This window comes from Ovis aries, chromosome 3, assembly GCF_016772045.2.
Source record: "Ovis aries strain OAR_USU_Benz2616 breed Rambouillet chromosome 3, ARS-UI_Ramb_v3.0, whole genome shotgun sequence".
NCBI lineage: Eukaryota > Metazoa > Chordata > Mammalia > Artiodactyla > Bovidae > Ovis > Ovis aries.
The window spans coordinates 108635065-108655325 of record NC_056056.1 but is presented as its reverse complement, the minus strand read 5'-3'; the positions used below and the strand labels follow the sequence as shown (position 1 = coordinate 108655325).

The 20261-nt window shown below is 37.8% G+C and overlaps 1 protein-coding gene across 1 annotated transcript in view; it reads right to left on the bottom strand.

The window, feature by feature from the left end:
• The window catches only part of TRHDE (thyrotropin releasing hormone degrading enzyme), a 459653-nt gene that overhangs the window by 191587 nt on the left and 247805 nt on the right, over positions 1–20261 (bottom strand). Inside the window, exon 6 of the mRNA XM_004007369.6 lies at positions 971–1108. Within this exon, the coding sequence (XP_004007418.3) occupies positions 971–1108 (138 nt within the window). The remainder of the gene's footprint in view (positions 1–970; positions 1109–20261) is intronic.

Below are 20261 nucleotides of genomic sequence, written 5' to 3'. Positions count from 1 at the left end.
TTAAATCAATAAAGTATACAGAAATTCCAATAAATGCAATCCAATCTACACCAAAGACAAAGTAAAATTTAAAATTATTTTAACAAGTATTAAATGGCTGTTAAGTTTTTAACGGGCTTCCCTTGTAGCTCAGCTGGTAAAGAATCCACCTGCAAAGTGGGAGACCTGGGTTCATTCCCTGGGTTGGGAAGATCCCCTGGAGAAGGAAAAGGCTACTTACTCCAGTATTCTGGCCTGGAGAATTCCATGGACTGTATAATCCATTGGATCACAGAGTCAGACACAACTGAGTGACTTTCATTTCCACTTCAAGTGTTTAACACTGAGATATAGGTGCTTATGTTAAAATTAGAAAAACTAAAGGATAGAGATATAAGGAAAAATCCTAAGGCAAGTAACAATGGAAAAAAAATTCATAATATATCTTATTTCTACAGATGTCTAGTCATTGGTCCAAAATCTTTGCCATTCAAAGTCTATTCTTTAAGATTTCACTTATTATTATTTATTTATTATTATCCAGGAAACATGGTTAATTCCCAAAATCATCCTTAAATAATGTTTATAAAATACATATGTCATCTCACTGCCTATACCCATTTGTAGCAGCCAATCAAAAAGTATTAGGGGCACAGGTGGGAAATAATTTGTCACTACTTAAGTCAGCTGTCTTATTAATAACAATAAAACCTGACATTTACATAATGCCATCTGTACAGCCGCTTCATATCAAGACTTCAAACATTTATCTCATTAATACTTCCAATATTTCTATGCATTATTTGGCAAATATTTTACTGTTTTATAAAGCAAAATCCTAACTCATAAAATGACATGAACCTAGTGACTATATTTTCTCACAATCCATTTCTATCTGCCAAAAAGAAGAGAAAAATATATATCTAGCATGACAGAATTTGGCCAGGAGAGTGAAATACCCAATTGGCAACTGGGTCTTATCTATTCCCACCTTTTTGTATGCGATCCAGTCAAACACCCTGTCGATGTCTGTTGCCCGTAGCACTTCCTGTGATACTGGATGGGAACTGGCCAGGCCGTCAAGCAGCATCACTTCATGTAGAACATCCGTCAGAAACCTCTGTTTTTCCTGCAATACAGTAGGTGGAACAACATCACAGGTGATTCGTGGTTATGACAGAATATGGGTGACAATATGAACTGAATGTTCAGTGTGTTGCTGAATTGATGATGCTCATCAGCCTACTAGATAAGACTTAACTATAAAGAGAAAGCAGTAAATAAAATGCCTCTTAAGTCACTCTAAAATAAAAGTGGCTGATTTGAGCACAACATGAAACAAAGCCAATGAGCTACAAGAGGCCCTAAATAGATGCAAACAATGGGCTCTGTTTTAACAGTGGTTAAAGCAAATTTGGAGAGTGGGCACATAAATGAAACTGACTCAGCTTGCTTACGGGCTTCCCTGGTGGCTCAGATGGTAAAGAACTGGACCACAGTGAGGGAGACCTGGATTCAACCCCTGGGTTGGGAAGATCCCCTGGAGGAGGGCAAGGCAACCCACTCCAGCATTCTTGCCTGGAGAATCCCCGTGGACAGAGGAGCCTGGTGGACTACAGTCTATGGGGTCCCAAAGAGTTGGACACGACTGAGTGACTAAGCAGACACAGCATGTTTATATGTTCTGCAGGGTCAGATCTAAAATTCCAGTCCCAAATAACCATTCTAAAGTTAATTCAATACAAGAATAATGACTAAATCTCAGAATCCCAATACTATGTGTTATTTCTAGTCCATTCAACAACCATTCTCTTTCTCCTCCTACCTCCACTCTCTCTGTCTCACGTATTCTCTCTCTAACACACACATGCATACACTTACTTTCTAAGAGAACTTCAGGAGACCACAAATAATGAGGCACTATCGACAACAAACTGTAACATCTCTGGATGTGATGCGTGAATTCAGAAAGCAGAGAGCCATAGGTATTAAAAATTCATTACCCCCCAATGTTCATCGCAGCACTGTTTATAATAGCCAGGACATGGAAGCAACCTAGATGTCCATCAGCAGATGAATGGATAAGAAAGCTGTGGTACATATACACAATGGAATATTACTCAGCCTTTAAAAAGAATACATTTGAATCAGTTCTAATGAAGTGGATGAAACTGGAGCCTATTATACAGAGTGAACTAAGCCAGAAAGGAAAACACCAATACAGTATACTAACACATATATATGGAATTTAGAAAGATGGTAATGATAACCCTGCATGCGAGACAGCAAAAGAGACACAGATGTATAGAACAGTCTTTTGGACTCTGTGGGAGAGGAAGAGGGTGGGATGATTTGGGAGAATGGCATTGAAGTATGTATAATATCATGTAAGAAATGAATCGCCAGTCTAGGTTCGATGCAGGAGACAGGATGCTTGGGGCTGGTGCACTGGGATGACCCAGAAAGATGGTATGGGGAGGGAGGAGGGAAGGGGGTTCAGGATTGGGAACACGTATACGCCATGAATCCATGGCGGATTCATGTTGATGTATGGCAAAACCAATACAGTATTGTAAAGTAAAGTAAAGTAAAATAAAAAATTTTTAAAAAGAAAGTAAAAAAAAAATTCATTACCATAAAACTTGTGAAACTAGACAAAACTGTGTCTTGTTGAGACATCAGTATTTGCTTTAATAAAAGCTGACTTGCTACGTTAGAAATAAACTGTAAAAAAAAAAAAAGAAAAAGAAGTGCTTCTCTGTTGTTTTTTTTTTTTTCCACTTTGTGTTCTTTTTTTTTTTTTTAATTTTTAAAATCTTTGCTTTAAGAAGTCTGCTTTAAAGAAACAGCTTGGGTTCTGTTAACAAAAATGCTGGCAGTTATCAGTCCTCCTAGCCTACCGCCTTCATTGAGGAGGAGGAGAGAAAAAAGAAGTTGCAAGAGATAACGAGAGCTAAATAGCCCCTGGATAGTTGGGACCTGAGGAGTATCATTACAGAGATTAAAGACTGCAGTGCTTTAATTGCTCTAGCTAATTCTGAACTCATTCCTGGAGCCTCCAAATTTTGGGCCAGCAGATAAATTGCTTTATTTCTGAGTGAGCTGTAATTTCAAGCTGAGACTACACCAATTCTGGATTTTAAAAATTGGAAATGGAGAATAAATATACTAAGAAAAGAATAGTTAACTAAGCACATGTGTTAATAACCATATTAATTTAAATCTGGCTTTAAAAACAATAATCATCACTTGCTCAATAATTTAGCATGTTTAATCAATTTAACTAGTCATCCAAGTATCACTGTAAGGTTTATTTTCTAATAGCTTATTTTTATAGCCTGTGGACTTTATATTTAATTTCTTTGGTCCTTATTTTTCATCTAAGAATTTCACATCAGTGCTCCATCAAAAAGGGCTGTGTTACAGTGACTGAACCAAAAGTCACTCTGACTCCCAGAAGAATATTTCAGACCCTAAGAGACTACAATAAAAAATACAAACTGACAATGAATTAAGTGACAAGTATTACACAAAAAAATACTGTATCTCTTCTAATTGAGTTCCTAATTCAAGATGAACTGAGGAAAGTGAAATTGGACCTTGTGATTTAAAAATTTGAATGAAAAAACTGGCATTTATATTGCCCATTTTAAGTCCACAAAAAGCAAAAACAAGATCTCAGACAAATGGCCTAGATTTAGAGGGTAAGAGAAATTCATATATTTCCAAAACAAGAATTTTAAGCAGATAGGCAATCTGGTTGCTCATTTAATTTTAAAATGCACATTACAGCTATTTGATACTGGTATTAATGAGAAATTATGGAATATATAATGATACTTCAACTTGACAACTGAGCATTTTTATTTATAAAAACTACCAACTGAAGATGTGATGTCCATTCTGAAGATCAAATAATACACAACTCTTCAAATAATAATTATTGCTCCATTACATCACTCAAACATCTGATCAAAAATCACAGTACAAAATGAAAACCTTAACAGAATGATTTATTTTAACCTTAATTTTTAACATTTAGAAACAATAAATACATATTAGTCAATATCTAAATTTAGCAAACATAACTTGGTTTGCTGGAAATGACATTTTGTTAAATGGTATAAAGTAAATGACCATGTAATTATAAAGATTAAATCTAAGATAACTTTCAAAAATGGAGATCCAACCAGTCCATCCTAAAGGAAGCCAGTCTTGAATATTCATTGGAAAGACTGATACTGAATACTTTGCTCCAATACCCCAAGACTGATGCTCCAATACTTTGGCCACCTGACCCTGTTGCTGAGAAAGATTGAAGGTGAGAGAAGGGAACGACAGAGGATAAGATGGTTGGATGGCATCACCGACTCAATGGACGTGAGTCTGAGTAAACTCCGGGAGTTGGTGATGGACAGGGAGGCCTGGCGTGCTGCAGTCCATGGGTTGCAAAGAGTTGGACACGACTGAACGGACTGAACTTCACTGAACTGAATTGAAACTATATTATATATTTATATAGTAATGATGATATATTACTTCATGCTTCTGGAGAAAAATAAAAACAAATCTTTGGTCAGTAGAACTGCAAAAGGGAGGGTTTAAATTGAGCAGTGTTGCATCGTTAGCAAAAAATTCATCTCTAAATTTTTGGAGAGAATGATACTGTCTGATTGAGAAAGGGGGCATTGAAAGAGATTAAGATTTTAATCTGGAATCAAGATTGCTGGGAGAAATATCCATAATCTCAGATATGCAGACGACACCACCCTTATAGCAGAGACCGAAGAAGAACTCAAGAGTCTCTTGATGAAAATGAAAGAGGGGTGAAAAAGTTGGCTTAAAACTCAACGTTCAAAAACCTAATATCATGGCATCTGGTCCCGTCACTTCATGGCAAATAGATGGGCAAACAAAGGAAACAGTGACAGACTTTATTTTGAGGTGCTCCAAAATCAATGCAGATGTGACTGCAGCCATGAAATTAAAAGACGTTTACTCCTTGGAAAGAAAGTTATGACCAACCTAGATGGCATATTAAAAAGCAGAGACATTAATTTGCCAACAAAGATCTGTCTAATCAAAGCTATGGTTTTTCCAGTGGTCATGTATGGATGTGAGAGCTGGACTATAAATAAAGCTGAGCATCAAAGAATTGATATTTTTGAAACTGTGGTGTTGGAGAAGACTCTTGAGAGTCCCTTGGACTGCAGGGAGACCAAATCAGTCAATCCTAAAAGAAATCAGTCCTGAATATTCACTGGAAGGGCTGATGCTGAAGCTGAAACTCCAATATTTTGGCCACCTGATGCAAAGAACTGACTCATTGGACAAGACCCTGATGCTGGGAAAAATTGAAGGCAGGAAGAAAAGGGGATGACAGAGGATGAGATGGTTGGACGGCATTACTGACTCCATGAGCATGAGTTTGTGTGAGCTCTGAGAGTTGGTGATGGACAGGGAAGCCTGGTGTGCTGCAGTTCACGGGGTCTCAAAGAGTTGGACACAACTGAGCAGTGAACTGAACTGAAAAGAGATTAAAAGAGAGAAGGAAAAAAGGAAAAAGAAAATCCTGGCAAAAGACATTCACAAAGCTCAGAAGAGAGAATAACTTGAGGGGGGGGAAAGGAAAAATTTCTAAAAGGAAAAAGGAAAATTGCAAATGCAATTTAACAAAACTACAAAGAGTTTCCAAGAGAGAAGGTGTTAATTTTTTTTATAAAAGATCCATGTCACTATAAAATAAGAAATATTTTTACTTTGTCAGTCCCTGGCAAGGGCCCTCCCTCCTTCACCCTCTTGTCAACGACAAAAGCAGCTACAGCAAAAATTTCTAATAGCAATCACTTGCTTACTGTTGATGTGAGACTGTGAAAGTTTAAAAATAAAGCAAAAGAAATCCTTGGTTTTATGTGAAATAAAAGAACAAACAAAAGTTAGCCACAGTGAATGAAATAATAGTTTTCTTTCATAGACTAGAAATGCTAAAAAATTTTGAGACAAAAACACAGTAAAGTATAATTATTGATGGAAAGCTTAATGGAAAATGTAGAAGTGAGTATGATCCTTGAAGTAATTTAAAGTTATGTGCATGTGTGTGTGTTTGTGTGCAGGGAAAAATGTACTCAAGGTGTATGCTGCTGCTGCTGCTGCTGAGTCGCTTCAGTCGTGTCCGACTCTGTGCGACCCCACAGACGGCAGCCTACTAGGCTCCCCCATCCCTGGGATTCTCCAGGCAAGAACACTAGAGTGGGTTGCCATTTCCTTCTCCAAAGCATGAGGTGAAGAGTGAAAGTGAAGTCACTCAGTCGTGCCCGACTCTTAGCGACCCCGTGGACTGCAGCCTACCAGGCTCCTCCATCCAGGGATTTTCCTCCATCCATGGGATTTTGCAAGAGTGCTGGAGTAGGGTGCCATTGCCTTCTCTGCAAGGTGTATAGTCAATAGTTGTTATTTTACTCGATATTTTAAAGACACTGTGATAGCCCATTCTACAACTTTTAAAATGCAGAACAATAAGCAAAATGGAGAACTTGAAAATCTGTTAACAAGAAGTTATTGTTAGCAGTAACAATAAATCCAACCATTCTGATACAGACACTTCTTAGAGATGTTATCTTCATGCCTAAACTTAAACAGTCCCAATAATACTGAGTATGTGTATCAATTTGTGTTGAACTACTTTCAAAAATATATTGCACTTGAATTTTTGGAGAGCAGTGTAAAAGCCTTTCAGAAAAGTAAAATGTGAACGAATGCACAGAGTTGAGAATAACACGTGGAAAAGAAGGCCATTATCATTTTATTCATACATTCATTTAACAAATATGTTAAATTCCTATACAATGCCAGATACTGAACTGTGTTTTGGGAATAAATACATGACTAACACGTCATCCACAACCTTAAAGAACTCAAAACCAGAAGAGAAGGTACAAGAGAAAGACAACAGCTAACTGCATTATAATACGATGGGTAAAACATGAAGTATGAAATTATTAATTAGTTCAGAAAAGTCTTCACAGAGGAGGTGACATTAAAGTGGGCTGTTGAAGGATGAAAGTCTACTCAGATGAATGGGGAAAGCAACCTAAAAGGGCAAATCCAGGCAGAGGAAACACGGAGAAAAAAAAAGCGAGTCCATTTGAATCCTAAGATATCAGGTTGAAGGTTTGGTCTCAATAAATAGGCAGTAGCAGGCATAGTGACATAATAAAAGCAGTGTCTCAGGAAAATTAATTTATCTGAGCTATACAGAGTGCCTGACATATGTAGAAATGAGAGGCAGGAATTGGTTATTGTACTGGGGGATATGTGATGATGTATTAGAGCGGGCGTTACTGAAGGACTTTTGAATCTGAGAGAGACTTTGAATGAATGACCAAGTGACACTGATGCCTTGGTCCCTAGGGGGTAAAGAGGAAGTCCCAATGAATAACTATACAGAATGATTTGATGGCTTTTTAAAAGATTTTAGATTGACAGAATAAAGGTAGGGGGCATGTGACTGACAGAAATGAAGGAGTGGATAAAGTGTGCTTTGGAGGGTGAGCTGAAAAGATCAGTTTTAGACATGCTGCAAGGACTGCGACAGTGACCTTTTAGAAAGCAATGTGCCACAGGCAATGCAATGTAAAAGCCAGGTCTAAGATACAGGGCAAGGCCCAAACAACTTTTGGCAATAAATAGCAATCTGCATAAAAAAATGTAAATAAGTCTCAGAAAGAACCAACTCTTTTTAAAAATTTTTCTTACAATACTAACATTTCATATACCAATATTTAGTAGTATATGTGGAACAAGTTATTAAAAATTCTTATCATCAGATACACTTGAGAAAATTAATTCCTTGATATAAGACTCTTGAGAGTCCCTTGGACTTCAAGGAGATCCAACCAGTCCATTCTAAAGGAGATCAGTCCTGGGTGTTCTTTTGGAAGGAATGATGCTAAAGCTGAAACTCCAGTACTTTGGCCACCTCATGGGAAGAGTTGACTTGTTGGAAAAGACTCTGATGCTGGGAGGGATTGGGGGCAGGAGGAGAAGGGGATGACAGAGGATGAGATGGCTGGATGGCATCACCGACTTGATGGATGTGAGTCTGAGTGAACTCCGGGAGTTGGTGATGGACAGGGAGGCCTGGCGTGCTGTGGTTCATGGTGTCGCAAGGAGTCGGACACGACTGAGCGACTGAACTGAACTGAACTCATCCCCGAATCAAGGCTTCTGCCTGAACATGCCAAGACCTGAATGTGCCAGGTCTAGTCACAGCCGTGGTGGCGGTGGGAAGCTCCTCTGAAGAAAGGCTGACTAACTTTAGTGAAGAGCAATGCCAGACAGACATTTTTCCTCGTCATCAGAAAGCAAAGAAGGAAAAAATCAAATAGTCTGAATTGAAATCAAAGAAAGTCAGCTATATCAAAACAGACAAAGACATGAGAGCCAATTCAAGACATGACGAAGTGCTTATAGGAAAAAAAGAGTGGGAAAAAGTTCTCTAGGCAGACATGGGTTATATCAGAGCCGTCACAAGGACTCAATTTTATTTTTTTAATTTAATCTTTATTAAAATGATTTTAACGCTTATTTTTTAAATGATTTGAAATGTTGTGTTAGTTTCTGCTGTACAGCAAAGTGAATTAGTTCTGTGTAATCTCTTTTAGATTATTTTCCTATACGTGTCATTACAGAGTATCGAGTAGTGTTCCTTGCTCTATATGCTAGGTGCTTCCTAGTTATTTATTTTAAATGTAGTAGTATGTATGTGTCCCCCATTGTATCCCCCTTCCCTCCTGGTAGCCAAAACTTTGTTTTCTCCCTATGACTCTGTTCTGTGAATAAGCTTATTTGTGCCATTTTTTAGATTTCACATATCTAGGAGGATAGATCTGAAATAAATGGCTCTTTCATTATTCCTGGGAGAAAAGATGGGAACACTGCTAGAAAGTTGATGACAGAGTCCTAGACTGGAAAAAAAAAAATCTGCCATTCACTTAACTGTCTGGCCACAAGCGAGGTACTCAGTCTTTTCACAACTCAGCACACTCATTTATAAACATGTGTGGTTGTGAAGATTGAATAAGATTTGTTCTACAAATATGTGTTGAGCACCTGCCATATCCCATGTGGTATACCCGGTTCTGAGCATAAAAAGAAAGACACAAATTCAACTTCAGAGATTCTATACTAGTAGAATAAGACACAAAGATGAAACAAATATTAACAACACCTGCTGTATATACAAATGGAAATAGGTTCAGAATATGACGTGACCTCACAGAGAAGGTGTCATTGGTGTGCCTGGAAGAAGGAAGGAAAGCTTCTGAACTGATAGTTTGAGTTGAATCTTTAAGGATGATTGGAGTTTTCCAGAATATAGTAGAAAAGGGTATTTTGGACAGAAAAAAAAATCTGGTATATGGGGAAAGTCATGGAGATTTGAAACAGCCTGGCCTGTTTGGGGGGCTCCAGAGCTCTCAGTGGCAGAAGGCAGGGAGTATAATGGGCAAACAAACAGCGATTAGTACAGAGAGACACACAAGAACAAAATCAAGATCCTCAATGCCAAGTTAGGAAACTAGAATTAAGACGTGACATCATCAAACCTACATTTAGAGAGATGACTATGAATACTGGAAGGTGGACTGGAGGGAGAAGCAACTCAAAACAAAATAGGGCCATACTGCAGAATCACACACAAACAGCACGAGGCATGGGCTTTATCTCTGTGATCACAAAGTATCTACAACTTAGTTCCATTTTGTGATGACCGGTGGTGAAAAACATGGTATTTACTTTCAAATTCCAGAATGTGTGAATCAAATATAGGTTTAGACATAAATATAGACCTAGGCATAGATATTTAGATATGTATGTAGATACACATATAGATAACCAAATAGATACAAGTATTTCCTTTTTCAGTGTTTTCATTTGTTTATTTAAAGCAATGTTTTATTCCAGGTTTAATGTTGACAATAATCTCTTGAACATAGATAAAGGCACTTCTCCAATCCATAGTGTCAAATGAACAAGAATATCTGACAAAAATCATTTGAACAATACAATATAATTCCATTGTGTTCACTGAGGGCTTTGTATATGCAACCTTCATGTGTCAGAAGCTGGGGAAACAAATGCATTTGGGGCACAATTCCTAGCTCCAAGCAACTCCCTTTATGATGGGGAAAATAGATACATGTACAACACATTAGTGCTATTTGATGGGTAAAGTATTAGCAGCCAAGCAAAGTACTATATGGATCACAATAAACTGTGGAAAATTCTGAAAGAGATGGGAATACAGACCACCTGACCTGCCTTTTGAGAAACCTATATGCAGGTCAGGAAGCAACAGTTAGAAGTGGACATGGAACAACAGACTGGTTCCAAATAGGAAAAGGAGTACATCAAGGCTGAACATTGTCACCCTGCTTATTTAACTTATATGCAGAGTACATCATGAGAAATGCTGGACTGGAAGAAGCACAAGCTGGAATCAAGATTGGCAGGAGAAATATCAATCACCTCAGATATGCAGATGACACCACCCTTATGGCAGAAAGTGAAGAAGAACTGAAAAGCCTCTTGATGAAAGTGAAAGAGGAGAGTGAAAAAGTTGGCTTAAAGCTCAACATTCAGAAAACGAAGATCATGGCATCTGGTCCCATCACTTCATGGGAAACAGATGGGGAAACAGTGGCAACAGTGGCTGACTTTATTTTGGGGGGCTCCAAAATCCCTGCAGGTGGTGACTGCAGCCATGAAATTAAAAGACACTTACTCCTTGGAAGGAAAGTTATGACCAACCTAGACAGCATATTAAAAAGCAGAGATATCACTTTGCCAGCAAAGGTCCATCTAGTCAAGGCTACGGTTTTTCCAGTGGTCATGTATGGATGCGAGAGTTGGACTATAAAGAAAGCTGAGAACTGAAGAATTGATGCCTTTGAACTGTGGTGTTGGAGAAGACTCTTGCAAGTCCCTTGGACTGCAAGGAGATCCAACCAGTCCATTCTAAAGATCAGTCCTGGGTGTTCATTAGAAGGACTGATGTTGAAGCTGAAACTCCAATACTCTGGCCACCTCATGCGAAAAGTTGACTCATCTGAAAAGACCTTGATGCTGGGAAAGATTTAGGACAGGAGGAGAAGGGGACGACCGAGGATGAGATGTTGGGTGGCATCACCGACTCGATGGACATGGGTTTGGGTGGACTCCGGGAGTTGGTGATGGACAGAGAGGCCTGGCATGCTGTGGTTCATGGGGTCACAAAGAGTCGGACACGACTGAGCGACTGAACTGAACTGGAAATACTATGGGAGCAGAGAATAGAGTGAAAGCTTGGGTGTAAGTGCTTTCAGTGTCTATGACCATGTTGGCTCTGTTGCCGGTAATCTGTCATAAACAGAAGAAAGAAGCTACGTCACTCACATTCTGTGTCTTTGGAAATCTGTACTGCCATGTGGCATAGTGGTTAAGAATCTGCCTGGCAATGAAGGAGCCACAGGAGACACGGGTTGACCTGTAGGTCAGGAAGATCCCCTGGAGTCGGAAATGGCAACCCACTCCAGTATTTTTGATGGGGAAGTTCCATGGACAGAGGATCCTGGTAGGCTACCATACATAGAGTTGTAGAGTTGGACACGACTGAGCATGCATGCATATATTCATATTTTGTGTCTTTGGAAATCTATACTACCATAAGATAAACACAGTCAAGACTTCATAGGTTGAACAAAATGCCACATGAGCCATTACTAATCCGAACCTCCTGCTTACACAAGACTCGGAAAAGGGACAGAGACATACCTAGTAGTGCGTATTTTTCTCTTCACTCTTGTTCTTCATGACTTACTCAAATCAGGACAAATTAAAGGATAGGAACGTAATCAAAAATTCAAGTAAGAAAAACAAGCATATTGGAGGAAGATATTCATCAGGTTTTATTTATGTGATATTGTATCTCTGTGACTTTGCAATTAACATCTTTTATAGACACATAACACAATCTCATATTTGTAAACATTAGAAATTATTTGGATCCCAAGTGTCTTAAATATTAAGAGAATTTTATCCTAAATTTATATTTCAATATACTTTTATAAAGTTCTAAAATGTCCAAAATTATTTTAAGATTTACTCAGTTTAAAGTTAGCTATATACACGTGAAATACTATTCATTATTTAGCTGATTAAAATGAACATTTTGTAGATATCTAAATTATACAATAAATGAAATAAAACTAAAGATGTAGTGAAAGTAAGTGTTGCTTCTATATAATATTTTTTTAAAATCAACATTTCAAAATCTCATGTTTAAATACACATACCTAAGATGTTGATAATCATTTTTATGTGCGGGTTGTTAAAGCAGTCCACTTAAAGTCAAACTTATGTAAAACACATACATAAAATAGGCATTAAATAATAATTTTAGAAATAATTACCATTATAAGCATTAATGCTTATAATAAAACAAGCACTGCACTGAAAATTTTACTTCTGCATTTGTTCACATAACTTTTTACAGAAAGTGATACACAAACACAGTTATCTGAGCAGATCTCTGTAGTTGTTCAGTCGCTAATTCATGTCTGAGTCCTTGCAACCCCATGGACTGGAGCACCCCAGGCTTCCCTGTCTTTCACTGTCTCCTGGAGTACGCTCAATCTCATGTCCATTGAGTCAGTGATCCCATCCAAACATCTCATCCTCTGTCACCCCCTTCTCTTCCTGCCCTCAATCTTTCCCAGCATTAGGGTCTTTTCTAGGGAGTTGGCTTTTCACATCAGGTGGCCAAAGCATACAATAGTATTATGTAATTTCATATAAGCCTTACAGTAAGTAACCAAAATTGTCGTAATGTTCTTATTTCTTCTAACCATTAACCACACTTCATCCACTGCCAAGTGACAAACACTTTAAGATACCTTAGTCAATGCAGCAACTAAAAGAGCAATTATATCTGTACAAGACTATTTTGGATCACTTTCTAAGGCTCTCATAACCCCAAATAACCCACTGCACATGTTTTTATGAACTGATATACTCCCAAGCATGATTAACACAAAGAAAGTGCCTTAAACTGTGAGTCTCTTCCATGCCTACACCCTTCAGTTGACTTACGTTTCGTTTGTAACATCCAAGCTGAACGTGTCATGTCCCATATTATCCAAGGTGTGACACAGTTAAGAGGAAATGCTAAGATGAAACACAAAATGGGCTGCATTGTATTCAACCAAATTCTAAACCTTCTGCATACTTACTCAAGAACCTTCAAGACAGAGCAATACTGACATGTCAGAAGTCACTATCGATTAGTCATTTATACATTTATTAATTATGATAACCCTGTGTGTTACAGAATAACCTTGAATGTGCTTCAAATAATGTCAATCACAGTAATAATTATGAACAGTTTGCCTAATTACATCGCTCATTCTGATTCTTCAGTTCAGTCGCTCAGTTGTGTCCGACTCTTTGCGACCCCATGAATCGCAGCACGCCAGGCCTCCCTGTCCATCACCATCTCTCGGAGTTCACTCAGATTCACGTCCATCGAGTCGGTGATGCCATCCAGCCATCTCATCCTCGGTCGTCCCCTTCTCCTCCTGCCCCCAATCCCTCCCAGCATCAGAGTCTTTTCCAATGAGTCAACTAGCAGCCCCCCAAAATCACTGTGAACAATCGCCATATGCCTTGGGCTTTTACATAACCCTCTTAGAATGTTCATACCATGTTAGCTTCCCTTTATTTTTTAGGATTTCTTGACATTTTTTCCTTCTGTTTTCCTTCAGACACTTACCAAATATAGCTTTACATGTGTTTTAATCTCACTATCCTTTTTATTAATAATTGAATGAATGAGTTCCTATACGATATAAACACTCTTACAATCTTTCATAATTTTTAATGTCTTTCATTTCAAAAATGTTTGTTAACTTTTGACCCGATTTTTATTATTGATTACCTCATTGATGCTATACTTTGGGTTAAATGTTGAGAAATAATGGTGAAATAAACTTCCTTAACTGATGAAGCATACTGTTCAGTGGGAGGGATTTAATTCTTGTCCTTTGTTAGCTCACATGAGTTCATACTTATTCTTCTACATGTCACTCCAGGACCTTCTGCATAAAGAGGTAATGGCTTTTTCATATGCTCAATAACCCTCTGTCTACCCTGGCAATAAGAATCTTCCTCTATCTCTGTGCTTAATTGTTTCGAGAAGCTGATAAGACATTACAATAAAATCAGATTTGCCAACCCTTTTTGGTATATCATGCATTTGCTCTGCACATCAATCACAAGAAGTTGCTAATATTTTCAGGTACATTAAAAATAAGCTAGGGAATTCCCTGGTGGTCCAGTGGCTAAGACTCTGAGCTCCCAGTGCAGGGGGCCCAGGTTCAATCCCTGATCAGGGAGCTAGATCCCACATGCTACAACTAAGACCCAGAGCAGCCAAATAAATAAATAAAAATTTTAAAAATAAATAAATAAATAAATAAGCTAGGAAGACCCTGTAATACTTGACTAATAAAACGTAACCCAGAGTATTTTGAAATACATACTGAGATTCAATTTCTATTTGCATCCTAATGGAAAGTTTTTGAAATCAGTGAGGTCTGGAATCAGAAAACTTGGGAAATAAATAATATTTAGATGAAAATACCCCACCATACCATCACCACCACTACAAAGAGAAGAACAGAAATCTTTAAAAAATTTTTTTTAAGTACTCATCTTCTGAGCAAAGCTGTGAAGCTTTGGGAAAGAACAGAACTTAACTGAGCAGAAAGATACTCAAAATCTAAATAAAAATAAATAGCTATTGTAACTAGGTAAATCCGAGTAAATGTTAGAGAATATTTGATCCGGGTAATATAAAAATGATAATAAGTAGCTAGATGTTCTTCCTGCTCCATCATTTGGCTAATCCTCTGAGACTTACTGCACTAAATCTTATTTTCCAAACATATCCCTGAGTATGAAGAGTCTGACCGAGTTTATGGATCTGTGTTTCTGAGCTATCCCATAAACTAACCAGCTTCTGACAGAAGCATGGCTGTCAGTTCAGTCGCTCAGTCGTGTCCAACTCTGTGACCCCATGGGCTGCAGCATGCCAGGCCTCCCTGTCCATCACCAACTCCTGGAGCTTACTCCAATTCATGGCCATGAGTCAGTGATGCCATCAAACCATCTCATCCTCGGTCATCCCCTTCTCCTCCTGCTTTCAATCTTTCCCAGAATCGGGGTCTTTTCCAATGAGTCAGTTCTTTGCATCAGGTGGCCAAAGTATTGGAGTTTTAGCTTCAGCATCAGTCCTTCCAGTAAATATTCAGGACTGATTTCCTTTAGGATGGACTGGTTGGATCTCCTTGCAATCCAAGGACTCTCAGGAGTCTTCTCCAACACCACAATTTCAAAAGTATCGATTCTTGGGAGCTCAGCTTTCTTCACAGTCCAACTCACATCCATACATGACCACTGGAAAAACCACAGCTTTGACTAAATGGACCTTTGTTGGCAAAGTAATGTCTCTGCTTTTTAATATGCTGTCTAGGTTGGTCATAACTTTTCTTCCATGGTTGTCAACTAACAGGTAAAAAATATAAAATCCTAAATCTAATCACACCTTCTAACTGAAACTACCACACAAAAGATAAAATGCAGTGTATAAGAAGCTGATATATAGCAGGTCTCTGCTAACAGCAAAATGAAGGTCTCATTTTAGGCACTTGATAATTCTCTGAATTAATTCATTAAACAGAAGGAATGAAATGTATAACAATGCAATGGGCAAACCTGGGGCAGCAATCCATCAAACTAGTATATGTAAACTTAACATTGATAGCACCCAGGAAAGGCATCACTGAACTATATATGAAATCTGGAGAAGACAAAATAACATGGTTAACAGAATAAATTGGACACAGGTGGATTTAAAGTAGGTTCTTCGAGAAAAGTAAGCATGCCCTTATATCTTAATTAAAGATCAATATGACAAAGATAACATTCCAGTAATCATAAAGAATTTTATTTCATTAGTCCCAGGGAAAGGTAAAAAGCTAAATATATAAATAGCTTCAAAAAAAGCTTACTTTATGAATGGTAGACCCACAGAGGTTATTTAACTCAGTGTCAAAACAGGTTCTACCCCAAAACATCTTTTTGAATTCATAGTTGAAGAGAGCTGCTTGAGTGGTGGCCTGCATAGATGTCTAACCATTACCACACTCTCAGACTCTTAAGAAAAATGACAGCAAAGATGTGTACTTTCAAAATACATAGCAGAAGGTCTTACTCTGTTTCACAGGGAATTAATGTATCTAAAGTGCTTAATGGTACACAGTAAATATTACATGTCTTTATTTTTGCAAGTGTTACTGGAGTAATTGAAGCAAAATCTCACGAGCCTCAAATTATTGCTTTTTGCTTCTCTGGACAGGAAGGTCTCTTCCATTTTTGGCTCTTCGAAAATATTACTTGAACTCACTACTTTCATTTATCACATTCTTGTCTAGTAACATTTGAACAGTGTTAAAGTAACCTTGATGAAAAGAAGGAAAAAAAAAAGTCCCATAAAGTGTTATGGACTGAAACAGTCACTCCTGGTTTAGAAATAAGTTGTGTTCTAATGTCTTTTAACACATATAGCGACCTGGTTAAGGATGATTAATAATTGGAAAATTAATGAATTAGTCTTTGGTTGTCCTCTTGGTCCCCAGTTTTTGTTTTGTTTTTTTTTTTTGCTTATGTTCATGTTACAGATTTTGCAAAGCAAATTCTTTGTAATATATCTATAATATACTGACTAAAATAAAGTGTTGAGCAATTCATGCATCATAAGAAGATAAACTTTTTTTTAAAACCAGGTGTAGTAAAAGGACAGATTAAACTGGTATAATCTGCTATTGTAAGTCATAAATACTTATGAACAATGATGTCTAACAGAACACTTAATTGTCTTGGTATATTTTTGGCATCATCCATTTTCTGTTTATCAAGTGATGTTGGAACATTTTGCTCACAAACTGCTCTCACCTGGTAATGAATGGGTTAACTTTTCCTGCATTGTCCCTAGATATGAAAAAGGACAGCCTTGCTTTATTGTTAGGCTTCAGGTTCAGCAAAAGTTTTCTTCTTAGGAAGTGTCTAATCCTGTCAATGTATTGATTGCTTTTGCAATTCCTAAGGAAAGGTAGAAAGAGCCTGACACAATGCAAACTGCACATGGTCTCTGGAAGAAATATTTTATTCCAAAGGGAATGCTCATTTATCTTTTATCACTAAGTTTAAAATATACAAAACCTGAAACACTTAGTGTCTTTCTGAACATAAATGGCTTTTTAAAAAATCATTCTTTAAGAACATACATGAAATTTCAATTTGCAGCTTTGTTTTAAATTTTAAAAATTCATGTAGTTAAAAAAGTGAGGTAATGTGACTAAGAAAACCCTCTCAGATACATACCTGTATAGAAGTATATATGAATACTAATGAGTTATGCTTACTTTTTCTTCCCTTTCTAAAAGTATTTAATAAAAGTTGGCCTTTCATTTGAAGCAGTAAATAAAGCAGATTTACATTTTCTGAAACAACACACTTTGATAATAAGCTTTTCAAAAGTTTCCATTTCTCAAACTGTGAAGCCAACATCTTGATTGTTACATAAAATCTATAAGTATAAACAAATATATGAATGTATTATCAATACTTCAGTTGTCATCTCAAAACTGTATTTTTACCATAAAGTTTCTAAGTCAGTTAATGTACATCAACAGTTAACTAAAGACTGGCCTTATTCACTCTTCCTTCTAACTGATATTCTTAACAGGGCTACCAGCACATCAGTAAGGTCATTGGTAAAAAGCACAGAATTAGTCCTAATGAGAAAATGTTAACCCAATTAGTTATGTATTAGCTTTAGTGGGAATTATTTTAACCTTAGTACAACAGGTGCATTTCTTTTTTTCACTGTCCTTCTTTGCTAGAAATTTTTAATATCTCTTTGTGCATGCATCTCGGTTATGTCCAACTCTTTGCAACCTCGTAGACTGTAGCCCACCAGGCTCCTCTATCCATGGGACTTTGCAGGCAAGAATACCAGAGTGGGGTGTCATTTCCTCCTCCAGGGTATGTTCCCAACTCAGGGATTGAACATCTCCTGTGTCTCCTGCACTGGCAGGCAAATTCTTTACCACTAAGCCACTTGGGAAGGCCTAATATCTCTTCAGTCATCATTAATCAGAAGCCAAGTCTCTGACCTGCTTCTTAACACTGACATCCTGCTGCTAAGTCGCTTCAGTCGTGTCCAACTCTGTGCGATCCCATAGACGACAGCCCATCGGGCTCCCCCGTCCCTGGGATTGTCCAGGCAAGAACACTGGAGTGGGTTGCCATTTCCTTTTCCAATGCATGAAAGTGAAAAGTCAAAGTGAGGTCGCTCAGTCGTGTCTGACTCTTAGTGACCCCACGGACTACAGCGTACCAGGCTCCCCCACCCATGGGCTTTTCCAGGCAAGAGTACTGGAGTGGGGTGCCATTGCCTTCTCCTAGATTAAACTAATTTGTACATTCTGAGTGTAAATCTCATTCTCAATGCATTAGGCCTTTGCATCTCAGAATCCTCTTTCATTTACTCAGAATTCAGACGAATTCTATGAGAAACTTTTCTCTAAGATTGTTCTCTTTGCTAGCTCTTATTTCCTCTGTGGACTTTTTCTATGTGTCTATTATGTAAAAGAGTCAGACACGGCTTAGTGACTCAACAATAACAGGCAAAAATTGTCCACCAAAGCTCCAAACTTCTCTGACCTCTAATGCTAAGGAGAAAGCAACCCCATTTTTCCAGAATAGAAGGCTGCTGCTCCCCAGATTCCCTCAAATAAGAAAAAAAAATTTTTCTCTTCTTTAAAAAACAAAAGTTAATGTTTTCAACGTGAAGAAAGATTACTTACAGAGGGATTCGGAGGGAAGAGTAAGGGGAAAGCACAAAGAAGTCCATTTTGAAGACTGTGACCCCCAACAGACCCAGAGGCACCCCTTCTACTTTTCTTCTAGTCTTTCAATGTAAATGTCACTGTTAAGCTACTGAGATGGATCAAAAATATCACAGACCCTTGGGACTAACCAATAGAAATCTTTAAATTTTTTACATTCAATACGTCAATCAGTTGAGAATAAAATATCGACCAGTTGAAAACAATTGCATCATCTTCTAATTTACTGACATCAGGAGTAGAATATTATATGTGGATTTTTTATCACAATAGACAAAATACAACTGCATGGGAAATCTACATATATACTCACATTTATTTGGTATTGCCGACTAAGGTCCATCTAGTCAAGGCTATGGTTTTTCCTGTGGTCATGTATGGATGTGAGAGTTGGACTGTGAAGAAGGCTGAGGCCCGAAGAATTGATGCTTTTGAACTGTGGTGTTGGAGAAGACTCTTGAGAGTCCCTTGGACTGCAAGGAGATCCAACCAGTCCATTCTGAAGGAGATCAGCCCTGGGATTTCTTTGGAAGGAATGATGCTAAAGCTGAAACTCCAGTACTTTGGCTACCTCATTCGAAGAGTTGACTCATTGGAAAAGACTCTGATGCTGGGAGGGACTGGGGGCAGGAGGAGAAGGGGACGACAGAGGATGAGATGGCTGGAAGGCATCACTGACTCGATGGACGTGAGTCTGAGTGAACTCCGGGAGTTGGTGATGGACAGGGAGGCCTGGCGTGCTGCGATTCATGGGGTCGCAAAGAGTCAGACACGACTGAGCAACTGAACTGAACTGAAGGTAAGATTCTAAAACAAATATTTAATTCCCAGATGGTCCATCTCTGACACCATAGCTCTCGTGGGCAAATATATTTTAATATTGATGAATTATAAGTACCAACATGCCAACTACTGTTGAAATGTGTATTAACTAACTCTGAAAGGCACGTGAAAACATTTTTCTTTATAGACATTAAATCAAAGATGGACTTAAGACATGAAGAGCTGAACAAGTAACATATTAACAAAAATAATTTTTCTCTATTTTTCTATTTCCCCCTCTCTGAATAGCAGAGTTTTTATTATTGTTTGGAATAATTAATCAATATATCTTTATGTTTAAACTGGAAGCAAATGAACTCAATAAATTCTGTATCTATTTCAGTTCACCAATGATTTTCTCATCTTCTTTTTGAATAAAAATAAAATAATTTAAGAAGTAAAGATAATTTTATTGCAGTGCCTATTAAATTTAGAAGGCAATTTTTGTTTTAC